Raw genomic sequence first — 21,113 nt, 5'->3', positions numbered from 1 at the left:
TTTATTTGACAAGCCATAAATTGAAGCCTCGCCACACAACAGCAAAACAGCAACAGAACAACAACAAAATGCCAAAGAAAATTGTGTGTGTTTTCTTATGGAAAATTCTCGTTGCGTTGAGTTATTTTCCATCATAATTTGTAGGGTTTCTGTTCTTTTTTTCCCCTCCCCGCCCCGCCGATGCCGTGGGGCCCACTAACACTTTTGCCGACGCGTTTTTCCTGGGGGATTTTCACTTTTTTTCCGAGCGGTGTCTTTGTGGGGCACGAGTGAAAAATCCGTTGCACGTAATTAACGCAATTAAAATCAAAACATTAATGACCTGCGCTGCTCGGCTGCGTCGCCAGTCGTCGTCGTCGTCGACAGCAACAGCGACCGAGACGCTGCTGTGCTGCCGTGCCGCCGTGCCGCTGTGGCAGAAGCAGCAGCAGCGACAGCGGCAGCAGACCCGGCCATAGATTTTTCTTTTGGTTTCTCCTTCTTTGTGTGTGAAAAATGATGTTAAGTAAATGGTAATAATAATTATTATTAATAATTATTGGTGGAAAAGCCCGAAGAGGCGCAAAAGCTAGCTGGCAAAAGTATTGCCTACTTTTTTGGGCAGGGGAAGGGCCTGACTGGCTGCTCTCTTCGGCTGCCATTTTGTTCTGCCGCTGCCGCTGTCGCTGTCTCTGTCGCTGCCGCTGTCTCAGTCGGCAATCTGCGCAGCTGCAGAGAGTCTCTCTCTCTCTCTCTCTCTCAGTCGCTTGCTCGCTCTCTGTCTCCCTGTCTCTCTTGTTCTTTCTCTCTCGCTCTCTCTGTCTTCGTATGGGAGGAAGGAGCAGGAAAAAAAATGGCAGCGTTGAAATATTTAACGCCGCTAAGTATGCTACGACAATATTTTGCCGCATTTCGGTATCTTTTGGTCCCCAAAACTGAGAAAACTGAGAAAACTGAGGAAGCTGAAGGGAAATGGCATCCCAAAAAGTGGAAATAGAAGCCACACAACAAGCGGCGTGGCGAGACGAGGCGTTGCTGCGTATGACAGCCACCATACGACGACAGGAATGTCATGCACATGGTACACCCATCATGCATGCCGCCATTTAAAGCTCTTTAATTGCTTGAAAACTTGAAATAATTATGCGCCACACAGCGCCAACTTTAAAGCTTAATCCACATCCCACACACAGACCCAGACACAGACACAGACACCGACACAGGCACAGGCACAGATACAGGCAGACTGGCATCCACTGGCACATCCTTTGGCCTCTGGTACGCGCGTACGTGGTATATCCTTTAAAACTTTTTGCCCGTCGAGTGCAACAAAAACAAAAAATGGAAAAAGGGTAAACAAAAGCCGTCAAGCGGTGGATGGAGGGAATGTGCTTTAGGGTTTTTGCATTTTGCAGCTGCTTTTGGCTTTAATGCGTTTTTCCATCAGTCGGCCTCCTCCGACTGCTCCTGCTCCTGCCCCGACTCCTATTGCTCCTCTTCCTTCTCATTCTTTCATTTCATTTGTGTGCTGAATTTTTCGGGAGGAATGTTTGTGGAAAAGGGAAATGGACGCCATTAAAGCTTTAACTGTGGGGCACAATAACCAAAAAGGGGGAACATTGTGTATGCATTTTCAATGTTTATTAGAGACCACTAAGAAAAACTTCTCCCAGTGTTGGTTAACCACTTAATGACTTGAACCAGTGTTGGTTAATGACTCAAATGTCCAGTGTTGGTAAAATGTAATGTTTGAACGGGCAAGTCGCCTCTATGTCGCCTCAGTTTCCACAATTTGTGTGGAGCTTAGATCAATTCTTGAACTTCTTAGCGATTCTACAACTTGAGCTCAAGATTACCGTTTCACTCCCTCTCCCCCTTTCACTCTCTCTGCCTGTGTGTGTGTGTTCTATTTTCTTATGCATGAGACTCGTGCTTTATTTATGCGTTTTGAGTAAATATTTGCCAAGCATTTAGACTTTTGTCTTTAAATTGTGCGTGTGCGTGTGTGTGTGTGTGTGTGTGGGTTTGTAAAAGCGACTTCTCGCTTGCCGGAAACCCAAAAATGTAGCAAATATTTTTTAGGATTACAAAGGAAAACAGCGAAAGAGAGGCAGCGGCCAGAGAGACAGAGAATGATAGGAAAAACTTTGCCAAAAATCAACAATGGGCATATTATCAGCAACAACAAATAAAGAGAGAATCCACAGGGAGATAGAGAGGGAGAGGGATAGAGAGAGAGAGAGAGAAAGCGAGAAAGGGAAGCGAGTGGCTGGCAAGAATGGCCGGTCCGGTGCTTCTTTTATTCCCACGGTAATTTGAATGGCAAATATTTCTATCGCAAACGATAAACAATTAGTGCAAACAACTGCGTTAGAAATTAAAATATTTGTAGAAAAAATGCCATGTTATTGTTATTCTTCTGGCTGCGTGCGTGATGTGTGGGTATGGTCGGGTCTGGCCTGGCCTAGTGCTGGTTCGGGTGGTGTGACCAGGGCAACCGGGCACAAATTTGTGCCTAAATATACCCAAAAGCATGTGCGTAATTGTGTATTTATTGCCGATGGAAATTGCAGATACCACAGCCAGCAGACCAGCAGTCTCCTCTTCTGAGTGCTCTCCTCTAATGAGCAAAGATGAGCCCCAGAGCTGTGCCGCCCAGAATTTATGACCTGCCCAGCCCCGGCCCCACCCCGATTAGTGTCGTGTGAATGGATTGTTTAGGATGGTACTTACCGCTCAGTGAATTGTGGCCGCAGGATGGCGCCTTGCCCAGGAGATAATCGTCCTTGCAGATAAACTTATTGTCATCCAAAACGTACAGCTGCTCCCCGGTGCTCAACTGTTTGCGGCATATGCAACATGTGAAGCAATTTAGGTGGAAAACCTTGTCCCGCGGCTTACGCACCAGATCCGATGGCGCAATACCCTGGCCACAGCCACTGCACTTGGTTCCATAGCGTCTGCAACACAAAAAAAGAAACGAGAATCATTTTTATGACCTATCCACAGTTATTCCAACACTCAAACTTCAAGAGTTGTATGTTGGAAAGCTCTCATGGAAAATATAGTTTTTAATAAGTGTTGGAAACACTCAGAACTACTATTCCGATACTTAAATCACTCCATGGTATTATTCAAGCACTGTTCCACCAAAGAAAACACTCAAAATTGCCATTACAACACTGCAACTTCAAGGGAACTTTGTTGGAATGCACTCTTTCATACCATTACTTTACTATTAGTGATGAACAGCTCTTGAAACTTATAGCAACGTGAAAAATACTCGAAACCGATATTCCAACACTGAAATTGCAAGAGAAATTATGTTGGGAAGATCTCAAAAGCACTGCCGAGGAAATAAAATCCCGTTCTAAATACAGTTTCTATTCCTGGAACGTTTTTTATTAGAAAATTGCAAACAAAAGATCAATCTATGGAAGCCTCCCATTGAAATCCTCTACCACTCGTATTCTAAGTAGTTCCTTCTATTGATTGCCAATGGCACAGGGACTGGCAGTGACTACCACAAGTATGCGCACACACACATACATCAGTGGAAGCCTCCGTTTTCCGTTTATGGAATGCCTTTGTTGGCCCCACACTCCCATCATCCTGTCGCTGATTGATAGGACACCCATCCATCCGCTCTGGCACTCTTCAGAATCGAAGGAACCGCAGGACAGGGAGAATCTTGTGTGCAGGAATTGATTTCATTTTGATTTGCTCAGGTATTTTGCATGTTAATTGCTTTCGTCCTGGCATTTTTTCCTCCTCTACTCCTTTGATTCCCTCAGGTTTCTGTTTTTTTTTTTTTTTTTTTTTTTCAATTAATAGAACTGAATGCGGAATCCAAAGTGAAATCAAATGAAAAACACGCGCGCGGACAGCAGCAAAACAAAAGCCAAAGAGTCAAAGCTCCGATTGAAAACTTGGCTCTTAATTGCTTTGGTTTCTTTTTTTTCTTCTTCTTCTTTTTTCAGTTCGCTCTTCGGTCAGCGACTTTTGATTGAAAGTTCCTTCTCTTCTCTCTGAATGGGGAATGGAAGACAGATTGGGAATGGATATTGGACCCACTGCCGTTGCATTCTATTCCTTGACGAATGTATCCGCTCACTTATGGGAACATTATGAATGCTAAAACGTGCGTTTTCTCACCTGAAGAAATCGTTGCGACAGTAGAGCTTCGATTCGCGGCTGAAGCATTTGTCGGTGAGCGGTTGGAGGCATTCACAGCATCGCACGCAGGAGGCGTGCCAGGCGCGTTCGAGGACATTCAGCAGGAACTTGTCCAGGATCGGTTTATTGCACCCAGCACAGGGATCGCCCACGCCGACAGGCGGTTCACTGCGACCTGCAAAACAGAGATATTCAGAGATTAAAGAGAGTTCAAGGGTAAAAGATTCGCCTGTTTTCCCAGGAGTGGGGGGAGCAGCAGGGAGAGAAGGGGACTCGTGTGTGTCTGTGTGTGTGTGTGTGTGTGTGTGTGATGTGTGCCCGTCGAAAATCCTTCGAGGCGCAAATTAGCACCTCGCTTTTGGTTGCCTCATTAAGTTTGCACATGTGTGTGTGTGTGTGTGTGTGTGTGGCAGAGTGGCAGAGTGGCAGGTGGTGTGGCAGGATGGCAGGATGTCTGGGTGGCGCTTTTGCTGGGGCAGATAAATGAGCAATGAGCAATGCGTGGCCTTGGGACCGGACTGGACCGAACTGGACGGATGGTAAACATTTGAGAATTACAATTTGCACGTTGCACGTTTTGCACTACGCATACGCCCTGTGGGGGCATGCCACCCTGCCCCACCGCAGCTCACTTTCTTGCCGTATGCCACATGTGGTAGCCACCTTTTTCAATGATTACTGGAAAGCGCTCTCCTTTCCATCTCTCCACCTTTCCTTCCACCTTGTTAGTAGTTCTTCTCTACTGCCACAAGACGAAGAAGGCGTTGCAAGAAGGCGTGGCATATCTATATATATATATATATATATATGGATATATAGAGGGGTTTTTTTCATGTTAGAGGATATGTGTGAGCAGGCAAAGGCAGATGGGGCAACTGCAACCGAATAATGATAGAGGCCACAACCCAAAATGGAGAGCCCTCGGGGCCTGAGACTGAAACTTGAGAAGCAGCAACCACCGCCACCAGAAGGAGGAGGGGGAAGGGCCCCAAAAGGGAGGAGAAAGAGGAGCAAGAAGCGACAGGGGGCAGTAGGAAGAAGGTTCCTCCTTTCGCAGTCAATCAGTCAATGGAGTTGTGGCATGAAACCACACAGGGAAAAAAAAACAAGAACCAAACTTTTGTCTTCGCCTCCGCCTTCGCCTCTTTTGTGCTTCGTTCTTTTGGGGCAGGTGCAGGGGGGGGGGGGGGGGGGAGGGGGCAGGGGCAGGGGTCGGTTGCATGGTTGTTTTTGGGGGCGTGTCTCAGGTACAAAATATAAATACCATAAAAAGAAGGAGAAGCCACAGAAAACAGAACACAAAAGGAGGCGGAGGCGGAGGTGGAGGTGGAGGATTTTCGAAATAAAAAGTAAACTTTTGTGTGTGAAAATTTATTTTCATTCAAAAAGTTTCTGTGCACATTTTTGTGGCATGTGGAAGAGCCAGCGGGGAAGGGGGGGCGAGGATGAAGGTGAGAAGGAGGCACAAGGGGGAGGAGTGGAAGCAGTAGAGGAGGATTAATGGAAAGAAGGAGCAGCGGTAGGAGGCAGGAGGATTGTATGATTTTAGATCGAGAGAAAAAAGGTGTGGGAGAATAATGAGAGAGAAGAGCAGAGCAGAGCGGAAAGCGGGGATAGAAGAGCAGAAAGAGGATCATATATGTTGGGTCTCAACCCCCTGTCATACATCCTTCCTGCTCCTCCACAGTGACCCACATTAATAATTCTCCCCCCAATTCCTCCCCTATCTACCGATGGCTCCCGATGGACAGTAGCCGCAGCCCCAAGCGAATCCCCCGACGAACGAGCGAACGAATGAACGAGTGAATGAATGAATGAACCGCCCCTCGAAAGAGTGCGGGCGGCAGAGTGGGGCCGTGCTTCTTGGCCATTATAAATGAGCAACTGACACACTGATTGATTGACGAATTGACTCATTTTCGCTAACAGAAAACACAAAGAAAAAAAACCAGGCCCAAGACTGCAAGGAATTATAACGAACGAACATCCTCCACAGAGAGAGAGGTACAGGAACCAGCAACAGCAGACACCCAACAACAGGCAGGGCAGGGGCAACATCATCGCAAGTGGCAAAGTTGCAAGTCTCAAGTCCAGACCCTGCCTCTGCCCCTGCCCCTGCCTCTGCCTCTGCCTGTGCCTGTGCCTCTGCCGCATATGTCAAAATTGACGGATGTTATCAATCATTTCATGCCGCTGCAGACAATTTTTAATGAAGGTTATAGACGTTTATAGACGGAACGGAACGGAACCGAATCGCAGGGAGTGCTGCCAGTGGAAGGAGACTGCGACGACTCCTCTCTGCCTCAGAGTCTGCCTTTGGTTTGGGGCCTGGCTCTGGCTCTGGCTCTGGCTCTGAAACAGAGGCTCAATGAACTACACAACAAAAGCAACAGCAACAGCAAAAGCAAAAGCATTTTCAAGTCGGGTTAAACGCTGTTCGTGTTGCTGTTTTGCTCCTTGTGATGTGGCTGCTGCCGTTGGTGTACATATTCATGATTGATTGTTGTAATTGTTCATGTTTTTCGAGTAGTTGATGATGTCGTTGCTGAATTTGTTGGTTATTTCGTTGGTGTGGCATTTGATGTGGTTGTTGAAACTGTTTGCTTCGCTATTTATAGTTATGGTGAAATATGTTTCCTTTTTTTTGGTAGTTTTTCATACGGTTGGTGAAATTGTTGAAACTATTGGTGAAGTTTTTATACAGCTGGAGTTGGACTATATACTGTTGGTGTAATTTTGAAAGGTGTAGCAGCTTTATACACTTTTGGTGTTGTTTAATTTACTGTTGGTGTTGTTTGATTTACTGTTGGTGTTGTTTAAGTTACTGTTGGTGCAGTTTTTTACTATTGGTGTAACTTTCAATCGCGTTGGTGAAGTATTTTTACACTGATGGCTGATTTGTTGTAAACTCTTGGTGTAGTTTTTCGTATTTTTGTTGAAATTTCCTACTGTTGATGTGTTTTTCCTCAAAATGTCTACGAAATGCAGTTGTTGAAGTCGCGAAGAAGATGTTGTGGCACTGTTTGCAAGAGCAAGAGCATCTCTCATTCGGTGTCGCCACCGCAGCTTTGCCCGCTGGGCCCATCAGCGATTACTGCTGGCTCCGGTGGCTCCTGTGTCTTCTCCGTTTCCTTGACTGTTTTTCGGGGCTTTACTGGCGAGCTCTTCTGCCTCGCGCGCCTCTTCTTTTTGGGCTGTCAGTCAGGCACCTTCGCTTCGCGGTGGGACCTTCGTGGACTTTATTTTTGTGCCTTCTGGCGCGTTTTTAAAAAGCGACAAATTGTTGTTTGCAGACGCCGACAACGTTGTTGCTGATGCTGATGTGGCCGTTTGTTGTTGCTGCCGCTTAAGTGTCGCAATTTAAATATTGTTGAGTGCACTTTTGGCTACCGTTGGCCATTTATTTTGCGCTGAAATTTATGTAACGATGTGAAAAATTGCCCGGCTACTGGAACGAACTGAAGCTGAAGCTGAAGCCAAAGCCAAAGAGCCAAGAGCCAGGCCAGGCCAAGCCAAGGCTCTGGGCAAGCTCTCTCTGCCCCTCTTTGGGCCCCCATCTGTGCCCCTTTCTGTGTCGCTGTTGCAGTTTTTCCGCTGTATCTGTGGCAGCCATTGACCGCGCGAATGGAAGCTGCGAGTCCGGAGAAAAGTGCAAAGTTGCAACCGAGGCACGTACAAAGCATTTTGCACAACATTTTCCGCGCTCTCAGTCTCTCAGCCTCTCTCTCTCTCTCTCTCGGACAAAGCATTATAATTGTGTTCCACAGAGCACAGAGAGCTCCTCTGGACAATCCATGGACTAACTGCATTTATAATGCAACCAGCAACCAGCAACCAGCAGCCACCAGCAAGCAGCAGCTTCTTCATGGCTCGATGGGCTGGTCCCCGGGCAACACCCCAAAGACCAGACCCACAAAAAGTAGAGAGGAAAAAAAAATATAACAAATGAACTGAAACTCTGTTCTGCAAGCAGCCCGGCCGACAGTCCCCACAGCAGTACAGTGAGGCCAGCCAGTTGGTGGACACCCCAGACACTGGGGCACCACTCGGTAAATCTCATAGATGATTTAGTTGCAGCATGAATGGGGGGGCAACACTGGCATCCTTCATCGTGAGTCCTGTCTGTGCAACAGAAGCAAGCAGCTATGGGGCAGTGGCAGGGGCAGGGGCAAACTTCTGACCATTGTCGTTCCGTCTGTGGCAGAAACTGTGAAAAATTCGTTCGACATCGTACACGCCACAAAAAATACTACAACAACAACAAACAAAAAAAAAACGAGAAGCAAAGCGAACAAAAAATGGGAAATAATAAAAACTGAGCTTCGAACCAAAGCACTTGCTGCTGCCTGCTGCTGCGCCATGTTGGTTACGCCTCCCCTTGCCCCACACCCCAGCCCGCCTCTCGGGGCACGCCCCTGAACTGAAAACGTGACTAAAATGTTAAAGCCACAAAGCAAAAGAAAAGCACCAGCACAACCGCCGCGAAATCATTTTTTCTTTTCTTTCTTTCTTTTTTTGCAGCTGCTTCTTCCTTTTCTTTTTCCAGGCTTTTCCTCTATTTTGCTGCTTCTTGTGGGGTTTTTTTTTGTTGCAAATCTTATGCAAAAATCCAGATGGAAATGCAGTAGGAAAAAGCCAAACAAATGGCTACAAAAAAAAAAAAAAAACAGAAAAACAGAAAAACTTATGGCCCACAGAAGGAAAACTTTCTGCCAGGCAGACCGAAAAGGGATTAAAGAGGAAAATGTTGAGAAAATCTTTAGATCCCAAAGAAATCTCTGGGCGGGTTTTCCCTATATATTTCAGTTAATTTTCTCTGTACTTATCAAGTGTTTTTTTTTTCATCCTTCCACCAAATATTTCTGTTCTTTCATAATTTTTTTCTTCTGTGTCGACATCTCATTAATATTCCATTTTTTGTTGCCTTTTTTTTGTGTTTCATTTTATTTAAATTTTGTTTCGTTTTTTTTTTCTCCTTTTTTCTTCTTTTTTCTTATGTTTTTTTCTTCTTTTTTTTCTTTTTTTCTTCTTTTTTTATTTTATTTTTTTTTTTTGCTAATTTGTGTAATTAAAATGTTAACAAGTTTTGAGCGCGAGCAAAACCAGAAATAGGTGTTAAAGTTTATATTAAATATTTCAGGCAGATCGACGACAGCGACAGAGCTGAACTTTGGCCCCAAGCATTTCCCATTCTTTCGGGGAAGGGGCAGACTCCGGCTTCTGGCTTCTGCCTTCTGGTTGGGGAAATACAATCAAAATTGTCAAATCAGGCGCAACGAATTGCATTAAAAATTGTAACCAACTATTTCTGAAGTGAAGCATCCACAAAAATCAAGGGGAGAGTGGTGGAGAGAGGTCGCAGAGGGCGAAAAGAGTGGAGGAGAGTCGCCGGCATGGAGAGGAGAGAGTGGAGGAAAACAGCAACCATTCAAAAGCTCCATAAAATATTTTTCTTAACCAACACTGTGGCCCACAAACAGTGTTGAATAATGCGTTTGGTATCAACAAGAGGTCTCCGCTTCTCCCTTCTTACGTCTGGCATATCCCATTGCCATTCGTTACACCATTTCTTGCTCTTCCGCTTTGCCCCTCTTTTCACCGTTCCCTGGGCCCAAGGAGCTACATTGGAAACAAGAAACAAAGTCCCGATGGACACAGGCAGATATGAAAGAGGCCAACCATAAAATACAACACAAAAAAAAATACCAAAATGAAGATGAGAAGAGGCTCCTCTGATAGGCAAAAAGCGATATTGGCCAGGATTCGATGATGATGAGGGATTGAGGGGCTGGCAGCGGTTGGCAGGGGCAGAGAGAGAGAGAGAGAGAGGAGGTTCTGGCAGCCGCCTCTGGTTTTTGCCTTTTATTTTCTTGTATTTTTTTTGGGAAAAGAATATAATGGCAAAGTAAACAACAATTTCATGATGCGAGACGATGGCAACGGATCGGCGTCGATGGCTTCTGGGCTGCCGCCTATCTGCCATCCGTATCCAGTCCATGCCACTGCCACTGCCACTGCCGCTGCCACTGCTGTGTATCTGTGTATCTACCAGATACTTTATATGCATGAGGTTACAGCAAAAAGGAGGCGTATCTCTCTTTTTTTTGCCTCCCTTTCTGTTGCAAAAATATAAATAAAATAAAAACGAAAAATTTACATGACAAAAATGGCTGAGAAAACGATGCAACACACACGAATGGCGGGGCCATGGATTAAACATGCAACAGACAACAATCGCTTTGAAGACGTAGCCCCCAAACGAGAGGTCCTTCTAAGGTCTGCTCTTCCCCATCGAGACCCGTTTCGGTAATGGTTCCGGCTCTGGAGATTCCCTCAATCTCAATTTCAATCTCATCAACCATTTTCATAGTCATCTCCATCTCCATCTCCATCCCCATCTTCCATGTTCCATGTTCCGTCCTGCCTGTGACATTCCCCATGCCTCTTCATTTCTCATCTCCATTTTCCATAGTCGTCATCATCAACATTGTCGTCAGTTGCAGAGATTTTTATGGAGCCCCGTCCGCAGTACTTCGGCGATGGCGAGGGCGAGGGCTAGGGCTAGGGCCAGGGCACAGCGAAGCTCTCGCTCACTCGCTTGCTCGCTTTCGCCTCGTTTCGGGTGGATGGAAATGTCTCTCGACTCTCGAGTGGCTCTTCCTTCGTCGTTTTCGTGGTCGTCGTCATGGGGGTTGGGGCGCCACCATCTCCACTGCCACTGCCTCGGTCTCTGGGTTGCGCCGCTTGTCAGCAGACAGATAGCCAATGATAAGCCTTAGCGTATGAGTGATGTGGCATGTGGCATGGACACACAAACACGAGAGCCAACAACAGGACAACAACCTCCCCCTGGGCTATGGCTACGGCTACGGCTACGGCCCACCCGCCCACGCAACCCCAGAGCCCAGAACCACCCTCCCAGGAGGCGCACCGCACCCACCTTCCCCACTCTGCATTTTCTTGGCTTTTCTTTTGCATATTTTTTTTTTGTTTTTCTGTGGCAAGCTTCCCATTCGATGTGCGGCCACGGCCAACCCGGTTCCAACCCCCCACAGGACCTCTCAAGGGGTCTGTTTGAATTCTGATTTCCTTTGCAGACGGAAAGAGTCATCGAAAAAGGATGGCGAGGAATGGAACAAGCGTCCCATTCCCATTTGTCTCAATCAAATGATGAAAATATGCAAAAATATTCGAAATTCTCGTATTAGATGATCAAAGGCAAAGAATTGCTACAGAACACGAGGGAAACGGTTTTAATTGGTGCTTTGTATCGATTATTTTCATATTAAATATCGATTTGATCGATAAATCTCATAATAGACAGTCGATAGTAGGGGAAAAAACGAACACCTCCCAAAAAAACACATTTCCCCACAGAAGGGGCTCCTCCTCGATCGATTGAAGGACATTATGCATCCCTGTGCTCCCTCGTTTCATGTTTTGGTCGGAGGTTTCGGGGGTCTCGGGTCTCTGTTTATTTTGTTAATATTGCGACACTCCCCCTACGCTCCCGCTCTTGGCCTCATTTGATGTGGTCTCCCCTCCCTCTCTCCACCACTTGTGTGTGCGTCTGATGGCAGCCCTGGCTTTGAGCCATTGATTGATTTTAAATGCTTTTGGTGTTGGCGATTCATTCAAAATGTATGTGTATTTGTAAATTTTGCATTTTTCAATATTTGATGAAGCGAGAGATGGTTCGGCTTCTCCCCTGCGATAGTTAATCGCCGCGAGAGAGAGTGGGCTAAAAGGTGCGTGTCATATATGTACAGCTATTTACTTAATAGCTTTCTTAATCTCCAATTTGGATGTCGCCCAGGCCAAAAACCGACGCGGTGTTTTATTTATATATCCTATTATATTTATAATTTGTATTATGATTTGGGTATTTTATTTTAGTGGCTTAGTGGCAAGTTTTAATGGTATTCAATTTTTAATATTTTTGTTTTTCATTTGCTGTCTAGTGGTTTTTTATGTAATTATTATTTTGGTAAACATATTTGGTATTTCAAGTACAGTATATATTTTAGTATTTTTAGTATATTGGTTTAGTTGTAATTAATTAATTATTTTTTGGTATTATAAGTATATTTGGTATTTTTAGTATGATTTTTGTTTTCTGTAGTATTTCTAGTATCAGTACTATTTCTAGTATCTTCAGTATTTATAGTAGCTTTAGTATTTCTTTTATCTTCAGTGTTTCTAGTATGTGTACTATTTCTAGTATCTTCAGTATTTCTAGTATCTATAGCAGCTATAGTATTTTTAATATCTTTAGTATTTCGAGTCTCTTTAGTATTTCTAGTCTCTTTTGTATTTCTAGTATCTTAAGTATTTTTAGTCTATTTAGTATTTTTAAGTATTTTTAGTATTTTTTTACAGATATCCTCGCTCTTTTCTCTATCTACATTAGCCTTCCCCTCTTATGCATGCCCTTCCCCTGTTCTCACTCGCTTCCCTCCATCTATTAAAATAGCGCCCTCCCCTTTGTCCCCTTTCTCTCCGTCTATCTCTGACCATCTGAATGACTCTTCGGTCAGCGTTTAATGCGATTAAAGGTTTAAAGATGTGTGGCAAATAAAGCGTACGGCGTAGAGCGTGCAGCAACCCTGAAACTACTTGGGAAAACCCCAAAACCGAGGCGGTTTCATCCTGCGTGTCCCCTTCATTCTTCGTATCCCTCGTGTCCTCTTCCTCGTTTGCCACTAAATATTCTGCTTTGATTGGCAAATTTAGCTCCAAGCCGAAGCCGAAGCCGAAGATGGGAAACTTTTGATGCATTTACGAGACGGGACAAGAGTTTTGGGTCCAAGACAAGCATAATATTATGCATATTATAATGATCAGCAGCAGCAGCCGAAGGAGCAGCAGCAGCAGCAGCAGCAGAAGGGACCCTTTGCCTATCGAAGGCGAAATTGTCCTTTAATTGGTTTTGCGCATTAATTTTGCACAATTTATTGCGCTTTGTGTGTTGTGCTGTGCAACTGCAAGTTGCAACTTGCACATTTGTGTGGCAGTGGCAGCATTCAGAAAATGCAATTAATAATAAACAATCTCTTGGCACTCGGATTGCCAGAGTTGCCAGCTGCTGCTGCTGCTGCTGCTGCTGCTGCTGCTGTTTGCGGTTAGGGTTTTAGGGCTTACACACCTCCTCCTGCCACTGCCGTGCCCCTTGCCACTGGCTCATGCGATAAGCTGGAATTTATGCCCCGTTTCCCCCGCCCCCCCTCTGATGGCAACATAAACATAAAATTTCGCTTTTATCGGGAAAATCTCTGTTTTTCTCCCGTTTAACCTTGAATGCGAATGCACGTAGTCCTGGCGGCAACCCTCGTCGCCCTTTCGAATGGGAGGAAGTCAACTCTGACACAAGGACTCTTATCAGTGGACCAGCATCAGGCAGGAGCAGGGGATGCAGCAGCCAGCAGCCAGCAGCCAGCGTCTGTTTCTGCGATAAGAAAAACCGAGCAAACGGAAGTACCCTCCCTCCGCCCACCACCCCCTTCTCGAGGGCAGGATATGTTTTCCTTTTTTCTTTTTTCTTCTGTTGCTTTTGCGACTTTTCCTCCGTGGAGTTTTATGACTTTTATGCTTTCGAAATGGTTGACATTTTTGGGGTAAAACTTTGAGCATTTTGAATGGTATTTCATAGCTGGCAGAAGATTTTCCCATGAAAACGATTTCCCCAGAGGGACTCTCGTAGACTTTCAGCGAATTTCCAATCATTATAGCCCTTTATAATGAGGCAAAAAGCGCTTAAAGAGGTCCAAAATGTATCTCCAAATGGCTTCAATAGGCTTTTGAAACAAGTATGTAACCATTACCATTTTCAATCGTTTACAGAACTCAAGGCTCCTGCAAACTCCCCACCGAAAGCAAACCAGGGTAGACTCTGAGAGTATCCGTTGAAGCTCTGAAGGATTGCAAGCTCCGAATCGTTTAAGTGTTGAAGGAGCTCCCCTTTTATAAAGGAAGGACTCAATCTGTAGATTGTGGGGGCTTTCAAGATACATGCAGATGCATCGATTTAAGTCGATTTAAGTTTCTCAGCCCCTTCTTGGCCGCTTCCTTGGCCTTAGTTTCGATTGGTCATGGTTCGACGACGGCGGCTGAGCGCCAATTCCAGAGATCGTTACACGCAGCCCCCACCGATGCTTGGCTCCCGCAGCGTTTTGATGTTTGCCGCAAATGATTTGCCAAACACCGCGCCACAAAAGCCATCATCAAGTGGCGAAGTGGAGACGTGGAGACGTGGAGAAGTGGAGATGTGGAGACGTGGAAGAGTAAATGCTGAAGAGTTTGATTAATTAATTTGCATACGGGTATAAAAAGTAAAAGCTGCGTTAATTTCTTGGCGCCCTCGAAAGAGAGTAGCAGAAGAGCCCCCCCCACCCGCCTCCCCTCCTAAATGCAGCAGAACAATAAAAATGCATAACAAATTGGTGGCACAAAAGGGAGATGAGAGCCCGGGAATGGGGCATGAAAAGAGAGCGAATAGAAGGCCAACGAAGAATGAGATGTCATGGACTTGTTCTACAAAATTTGCCATAAACGAAAGGCCACGTTCGTTGCGTGAGAGGCACAGCCTAGGCTCGAGTTATTAAAGGGTTTTCTCATAGATAGAACCGATAGATTCCCATTACTCTGTTACTTTTACTCCATTGAATCTTTGCGCGAATCAAAACAGCTCAAAATTACTGGGAAATGTCTATGAAAAGTGTCCTTCTTCAATCAAGGCCTTCGAAGAGGCTTTCCTTTCGGAAAACGAATTCATTTCTCTCCCAAAGCTCTCATTTACTCTTCTACATTTTCCCGAAGTTTTATTCTATTTTCAGAGTGTAAGAAATTGTTGAAGCAGCAGCCGACAGCAGCCACATTACACGCATCATTATGTTGAAACGACGTTTCTCTGTTCTTTCTCCGATCTCTCTCTCTCTCTCTCTCTCTTCGTATCTTTTTGCTGTCTCTCTCTCCGCTTCGGTTATTGATGATATGGAGACATGGACCCTAACCTCCACGTGAACCGTGGCCACAGATCGCCGCCGCTGCCGCTGCCGCCGACGGTGGAGCGGAGGTGCAACCACCGTCTGGGGGTAACGCTTCACTTGACACAGCGACGATGCAGTCGCTGCCTCTGCCTCTGCTGCTGCTGGAGCACTCGGAACGAATCGACGTTTGGCTGCGGTCATCTGCTCCGCGATCGGGGCCTTTGGTTCCAGGCGAACGGGCACCAGAGTCTCTCCAGCTCCCTCTCCTCCTCCCTCTCTCTCTGTCTCTCTCGCGTGCGAGTTCATGCTTTGACTTTGAGATTTTGGGTTAAAGGTCAGCCGCAGCATCAGACATCAGCGTCCGTCCGTCCGTCTGTGCCCCACCTACTTCTTCCACTGCGCGTGAGAGAGCATCAAGTGGCTGCTGCTGCTGCTGCTGCTCAAAGGAGGAGGAGGATGGATTCCCACTCATTACAGCACCCATCAATGGGGCATATACATTTCTGAATAATTTTGTGGGTTTTGTCTGTGGGAAGGCTGGAATTTTCGGGGATATATTTGGTCTCTAGCGAATGATCTTTGGTTGAAGTCGAGATAATGGCAGGGTCTACGTAAAAAAAAAATGAGGGGGAGGAACATATTCCACTGAAATTCAATGAAGGCCCCAAGATCATTGCAATTTCAGATATTTTACCGTTAGAATATGGTGTAAAAATAAAGAAAAATATCCAAATATTGTTCGAAAATTCTCTCAGAATAGAAAATGTTTTAGAGTCAGAAAACCCCTAAAAAGTGGCATATCAAATGCTGACAATCGACTAATGGGTATGCCTGGGTTCTATCCATTCCCATTCGAGCTAGAAGTGCTAGCCGCTTCAGTCGGGGCTTCCAGCTCAGCTCTCATCTTTTCCTCCGCTCTTCAACGTTTTGGAAGCGCTTTTTGCCAATCTTTCGGTTATAAATCAATCCCCGAGGCTTTGGCTACCGTTTTTCTTGGGTTTCTGTTTCGGGATGAAAAGCAGAGGCACACACAGACAGCGAGAGGGAGGAGAATGTGTGTAAAAGAGAAGAGAATTTCGGTGTAATAGTAAATTATAATTAGAAATGAGCAAAGAGAGGAGAGGGAGGGGGAGTGGGGGAGTGCAGGAGTGCAGGAGTGGGGACTAGGTTAGGGTTAAGGCTTTCGAGTCTTTAACCTGTTGAGTGCCTCGGCAGTAAATCAAAAGCCCAAAGAAGGCGATAAGCCACCGAAAAATACTAGACACAAACGAACAGAGAGAATTCTCTGGGGAAACTACTGCAGGATTGGAAGGAGAGGCGGAGGCGGAGGCAGAGGCAGGGTTCCCCCGCCACTCGAGAGTTTTTGCCAAATGAAATTTATGGCATATAAATTATCTCACACGTTCGCCGGACTATTGACAGCTTTAAAATAATCGTAAAAATGGCCAAGAAATCATAAAAAACGACAGCAAAAAGCAGCAGAAGAAAAAGAAGAAAAAACAACAACTGAAACTGAAACTAAGGGAAAAAGTAAACCGAAGCGAGAACCAGAACCAGACGCGAGAGACACCAGAGACAGAGGCCATGAATGTGAATTACTATTTCAGTTTTCGACCTAAAAGCGGCTACAAAATGAGCAGGAGAGAGAGAGGGGGGAGACCCAGAGGTATAGGTAGAGGCAGAGGCAGAGGCAGAGGCAGTAGGGAGAGGTCGGCTCCACTGTCAGACAGGCGACGACGTTGCCCCCAAACCCAAACCCAAACCCGAAGCAGAAAGCCAAAAGCCAAGCCCCAGAATTTTGCAACAGAAATTGAAAAGTTCCCAACAGTTGGGGGGCCACTGGAGCCGCCATGAGAGAGCCAGAGACAGCAAGACTGCGGCAGAGGGAGGGGGACAGGGACAGGGACAGGGACAAACGTCACGTCACGTCTACTTGTTGTGCAAATGTTCCCATAAGCGAAATGGTACACTAAAGAGATCAAGGAATCAATAACTCTATTCCCAAACGAAAATGTTCCCATCGGCGAAAGGACAATCCGAAATGTTTTGCTTTCAAAAACTCCCACAATTCTTGAAACTTTAAAGATTTGTGAGAGGAACACTCAAATTCTACTGCCATTCACATTCAGTTTTCCCTTCAGGAGATTTTTGTGGTCCTCCTCCTGGAACGAACCTCTAAGACCTATCTATGTATGTATCTTCCCTTCTGATCCGAGTGATTTTTTAGGGCATCTTTTGTTGCTTTGGTTTCAAAGATGTCCCCCGTCCGATCTTTCTGTGGGCCACCGGAGAGGGCCCCGCGACAACTCAACGCCTCATTATGCATGGCAATTTATAGGGCAGGAACCGCCCTCCCTACCCACCCCTCCCCCCCTTCGCAGAGAGCCTAGACAAAGCCCCCAACGCAGAATTTTGTGGATGGGGCAGCAGCAGTGCTAAATGCGGCAGCAGCTGCCGTGTGTCTACGCTTTTTGCTCCATAAATCAATGAAAGGATCCTCCAAAAACGAACCAGCGAGAGACGACGCGGACGACGACTGATGATGATGAAGGAGGCATGCACCTTCTATGCTTCTTGTGGCAGGCAGATCATAAAAACCTTGAAAGAAAATGCTTAAAAAATGGCAAGAAAATCACATTTCATGTTCAAAGGAACAGAAGAGGGAGGAGGCAGGAGCAGAAGCAGCACCAGCAGCAGCAGCAGCAGAAGGAGGCAGTTGCAACGGAAATATTGTTGCACAGTCGATGATCATGCCTCCTCCACTGCTCCTGCTGTTGCATGCCGCTTGCTGCTGCTGCTGCTGCTGCTGCTGTTTGTGGCAGTCATAAATGTTGATGAACAGCAGCGTGAACTTTTGTTAAAGGCGTTGCCTCTGAGAGCTTTTGTTGCATGTGGCATCCATCCCGAAGGTTCATAAAAATTGAAAAGATGCTTGCCACAAGATATGTGCCACAGAGACAGAGAGACAGAAACATGAGCAAATGGTCAGCGAAAAACTCTAGAAAGATGTTCGAACAGAGGCTACCCTTTGAAAATTAAGGAAAACCGAACGAAATTTGAATAAAAATCAAAACAAAAATTATTCATATTTTTTTCTAATAAAATAGGACATTTCTCAAAGAACAAACAAGAAATTCCCCCCAAAAAACCATACAAAATACACGAATATCCGATGCCACTTGCCACTCTATAAGGCATAATATTGAATGATCCTTCCAAAAAGTATCTTTACTCGAAGAGCATATTGTCGGAGATTTTCATGGGTTTTCCACGGGAGGGGAAAGACAAGAGGAGGAGGCCTTATGGCTTCCTGAACATCCATTTCTGCGGCCAAATGTTGACAGCCACCGACTCCGCCTTTTGTTCCTGGTCTTTGGGTTGGCAATTTATGGAGGAAAAGACGTGGGAGAATGAGGAGAAAAACGAGGCGGAGGAGTACGCAGAGCCTCCTGCCCTGGTGTCTCCCACTTCTCTGGGACAAGTGGTGCTTGTAGAGCCGCTTCTTCGGAAGACAAGAGACACTTATTTTCCAGGAGAGAATCTCTTCATATTTCGATTCAAATTTCTAACTAAATTTGTCCTATTTCTCCCCCAACACATCATATATTTGAAAGGAGAAGTATTCTAGATATAAACAAGCAGAAAACTGATGGATCAAACAGCTATACACTTGGAGAAATACAGGAAAACAGGAACAAATGGAGAATCCATTTATTCATCTAAAACCTGACAAAATTTAACTGAAAAGCCGAATTTTTTCTACTTCAAAAATCCTTAACAAATTTATATTTTTACATGATTCTCTTTCTTAATCCTCGAGTTTTCAAGGGTATTCGGCGGTTCGAGCTTATAAATACCCCTTCTTTTGCTGATTCTTTCTTTTTCTTTTTTTTTGTTAGAAATTAAAGTTTTCTTTTATTTTGATCAAGTTTTTCGTCAGCAAAAGTGAAAATTTGACATGAGAGCAAACGAAAATAAAACAAAAGCCAAAAGGAAAAACACGAAACAGAAAAAGAAGCAGAAAGAGGGGAAGCAAGAACAGGGACAGAAAGAAGAGGAAGGAGGAGAAGCAGAAGGAGCGGAAGAAAAACTTTGACAACTGCGCAAAACTTTCTGTCGACCAAAAAAAAAAAAAAAAAACAGAAGAGAAAAAAATAAATAACAGATAAAGAAGCAGTAAAGAAGAAAAAGAACAAAAACAAAGGGAAAAATTGAGAGAAAAAGAGAGAAAAACAAGTGCAAAAAAGGAACTTTCAAAAAGCATACAAAATGGTCTCGGGCGGAAAAGAGACAGGATCCAGGCCATACAGACAGAGAGAGGGAGAGAGAGAGAGATAGACCCCTCGCACGCCCCACGCCATTGGAACGATAGAGGGAACCCCCCTTTTAAAAGGAAAACTAAAGTTCATAAAGTGCAGAACAAACTTTTTCTGTTGGTGTTGCTGCCCCAAAAACGTAGACCGTTCCCATTAACCCGCTACTGTCACACAGCCGCTTAACCCATGAGAGCCTTTCAACCCAAAGGCGAGTGTCATTAGCCCATGGATGAAGATCTATGGAAAATCCATAGAAAACGTCCAAAGACATTTGTAGAGCCTCTTTGAACTCAAACGAAAGACATTTGATCGAATGCTCCAATTGGGGCGCCCCAAACAGGTGGCAGTTTTTTCAAAACTCATGGGAAACCTTAACAGAGCCCCAAGAATGAAAGAGCACCTCAACAGACGCCTCATAGAACCCTCATATTATTAGAGAACCCTGTGGGACCCATCAAGGAACAGAAAATATGCGTCTATTTACAGAGAAGCTAACAAAAATCGAGAAAATATGTAAGGATGAATGAAGAAGAATGACAGTTGAACGCAGGAGTAGCACTATCTCCGAAACACTTCCTCAACACCTAAAAAAAACCCCTTCGAACTCATAGGAAACTTTGGGTACACTAGGAATCCCTAAAAAAACCATTCCTATCATATGATTGCCTTTCAAACATCTCCGTAGATATCTATATAGACATTCTTCAATGAGAAAATATGATATTGTCCCCAAAGAACCAATGAGGAAGAGCCGAGAACCAACCAAGGAAGGCAAAAAACCCAATGAAGTTGGCGGTGTTCCCGGAGATCTCAGTAGGTGTCCTGAGGCTGTAAGAACTCATTATTGCCTTGAAATAGCAAGATCCCAAGTATTATGGTGAAAGAATGTGGTTTTTCCAGGGGATAGGATACCGCTCCATAGACGAGATGAAAGATCTCCCCCTATACGATCTATAGATGGTAGGACACTTACCGATACTGTGCTGATTTGTGTGTAGTACCGCACCGAATGCCATTAGATCCTTGACCGGCGGTGCTCGGCTACTACCGAGGGCGGCAAAACCGTCGCCCAGAAATGACGCCAGCGCGACAGCCCTGAGGGGCGCTTTGGAGGCTTCGGTGAGAATTTTGTTGTTGAATATCTTGTCCGTGTGGGAGGAGGATGAGGTGGTGTTGGTGGTGGTGGGGGGTGTTTCTGGTGGTTGGGAGGAGCCTCCTGCTTGGCCCCTTTCTATCGGCGAGGAACGATATTCCGCGGACAACGATTAACGGTACACGCACACACACACACACAAACACACACACACACAGCAACGAGAGAGAGAGAGAGAGAGACAGAGAGAGAGAACAAGAGAGAGCACGTGTATGGAGGGGCTGTGCGGTGCCGGCGGCAAAAAACAAAAACAAAAACAAAAATTTAGCGGCCGCCGATTGCCTTTTTTGCTTTTGCGTTATTTTGTTTTGTTTTTTGTTTGTTTCATTAACTTTTTGTATTTCTTTTTGTTGCTCTCTTTTGGTATTCGTATTCGTATTTGTTGTTGTTGGTGTTATCCACTTGACACTTCTTCGGCCTTCTCCTTCCTTTCTTTATTCCTTTTTCATTCGCTTCACACTTGAAAAAAACTATTTGGATTCTCTCTGGCGCGTCGATCAAAAA

The 21,113-nt window shown here is 45.2% G+C and overlaps 1 protein-coding gene across 2 annotated transcripts in view; it reads right to left on the bottom strand.

The window, feature by feature from the left end:
* The window catches only part of LOC6597303 (LIM/homeobox protein Lhx1), a 49,539-nt gene extending 28,637 nt beyond the window's left edge, over positions 1 to 20,902 (bottom strand). The window contains exons 1-3 of one of the 2 annotated variants that reach the window (XM_026990645.1): positions 20,430 to 20,902; positions 4,135 to 4,330; positions 2,713 to 2,939 (exon numbers count right to left, since the gene is read on the bottom strand). In XM_026990645.1, the coding sequence (XP_026846446.1) occupies positions 2,713 to 2,939; positions 4,135 to 4,330; positions 20,430 to 20,472 (466 nt within the window). In that variant the 5' untranslated portion in view covers positions 20,473 to 20,902. Of the gene's footprint in view, positions 1 to 200; positions 260 to 2,712; positions 2,940 to 4,134; positions 4,331 to 20,429 lie in introns of those variants that run through there. The other variant, XM_026990646.1, reaches the window with a different exon arrangement.
* Positions 20,903 to 21,113: the final 211 nt, after the last annotated feature.

This window comes from Drosophila persimilis, unplaced genomic scaffold (genome assembly GCF_003286085.1).
Source record: "Drosophila persimilis strain 14011-0111.01,24,50 unplaced genomic scaffold, DperRS2 tig00000606-arrow-arrow-pilon, whole genome shotgun sequence".
Classification (NCBI taxonomy): domain Eukaryota; kingdom Metazoa; phylum Arthropoda; class Insecta; order Diptera; family Drosophilidae; genus Drosophila; species Drosophila persimilis.
Note: the sequence above shows the minus strand (reverse complement) of the source record. Positions and strands in the feature narration are given on the sequence as shown.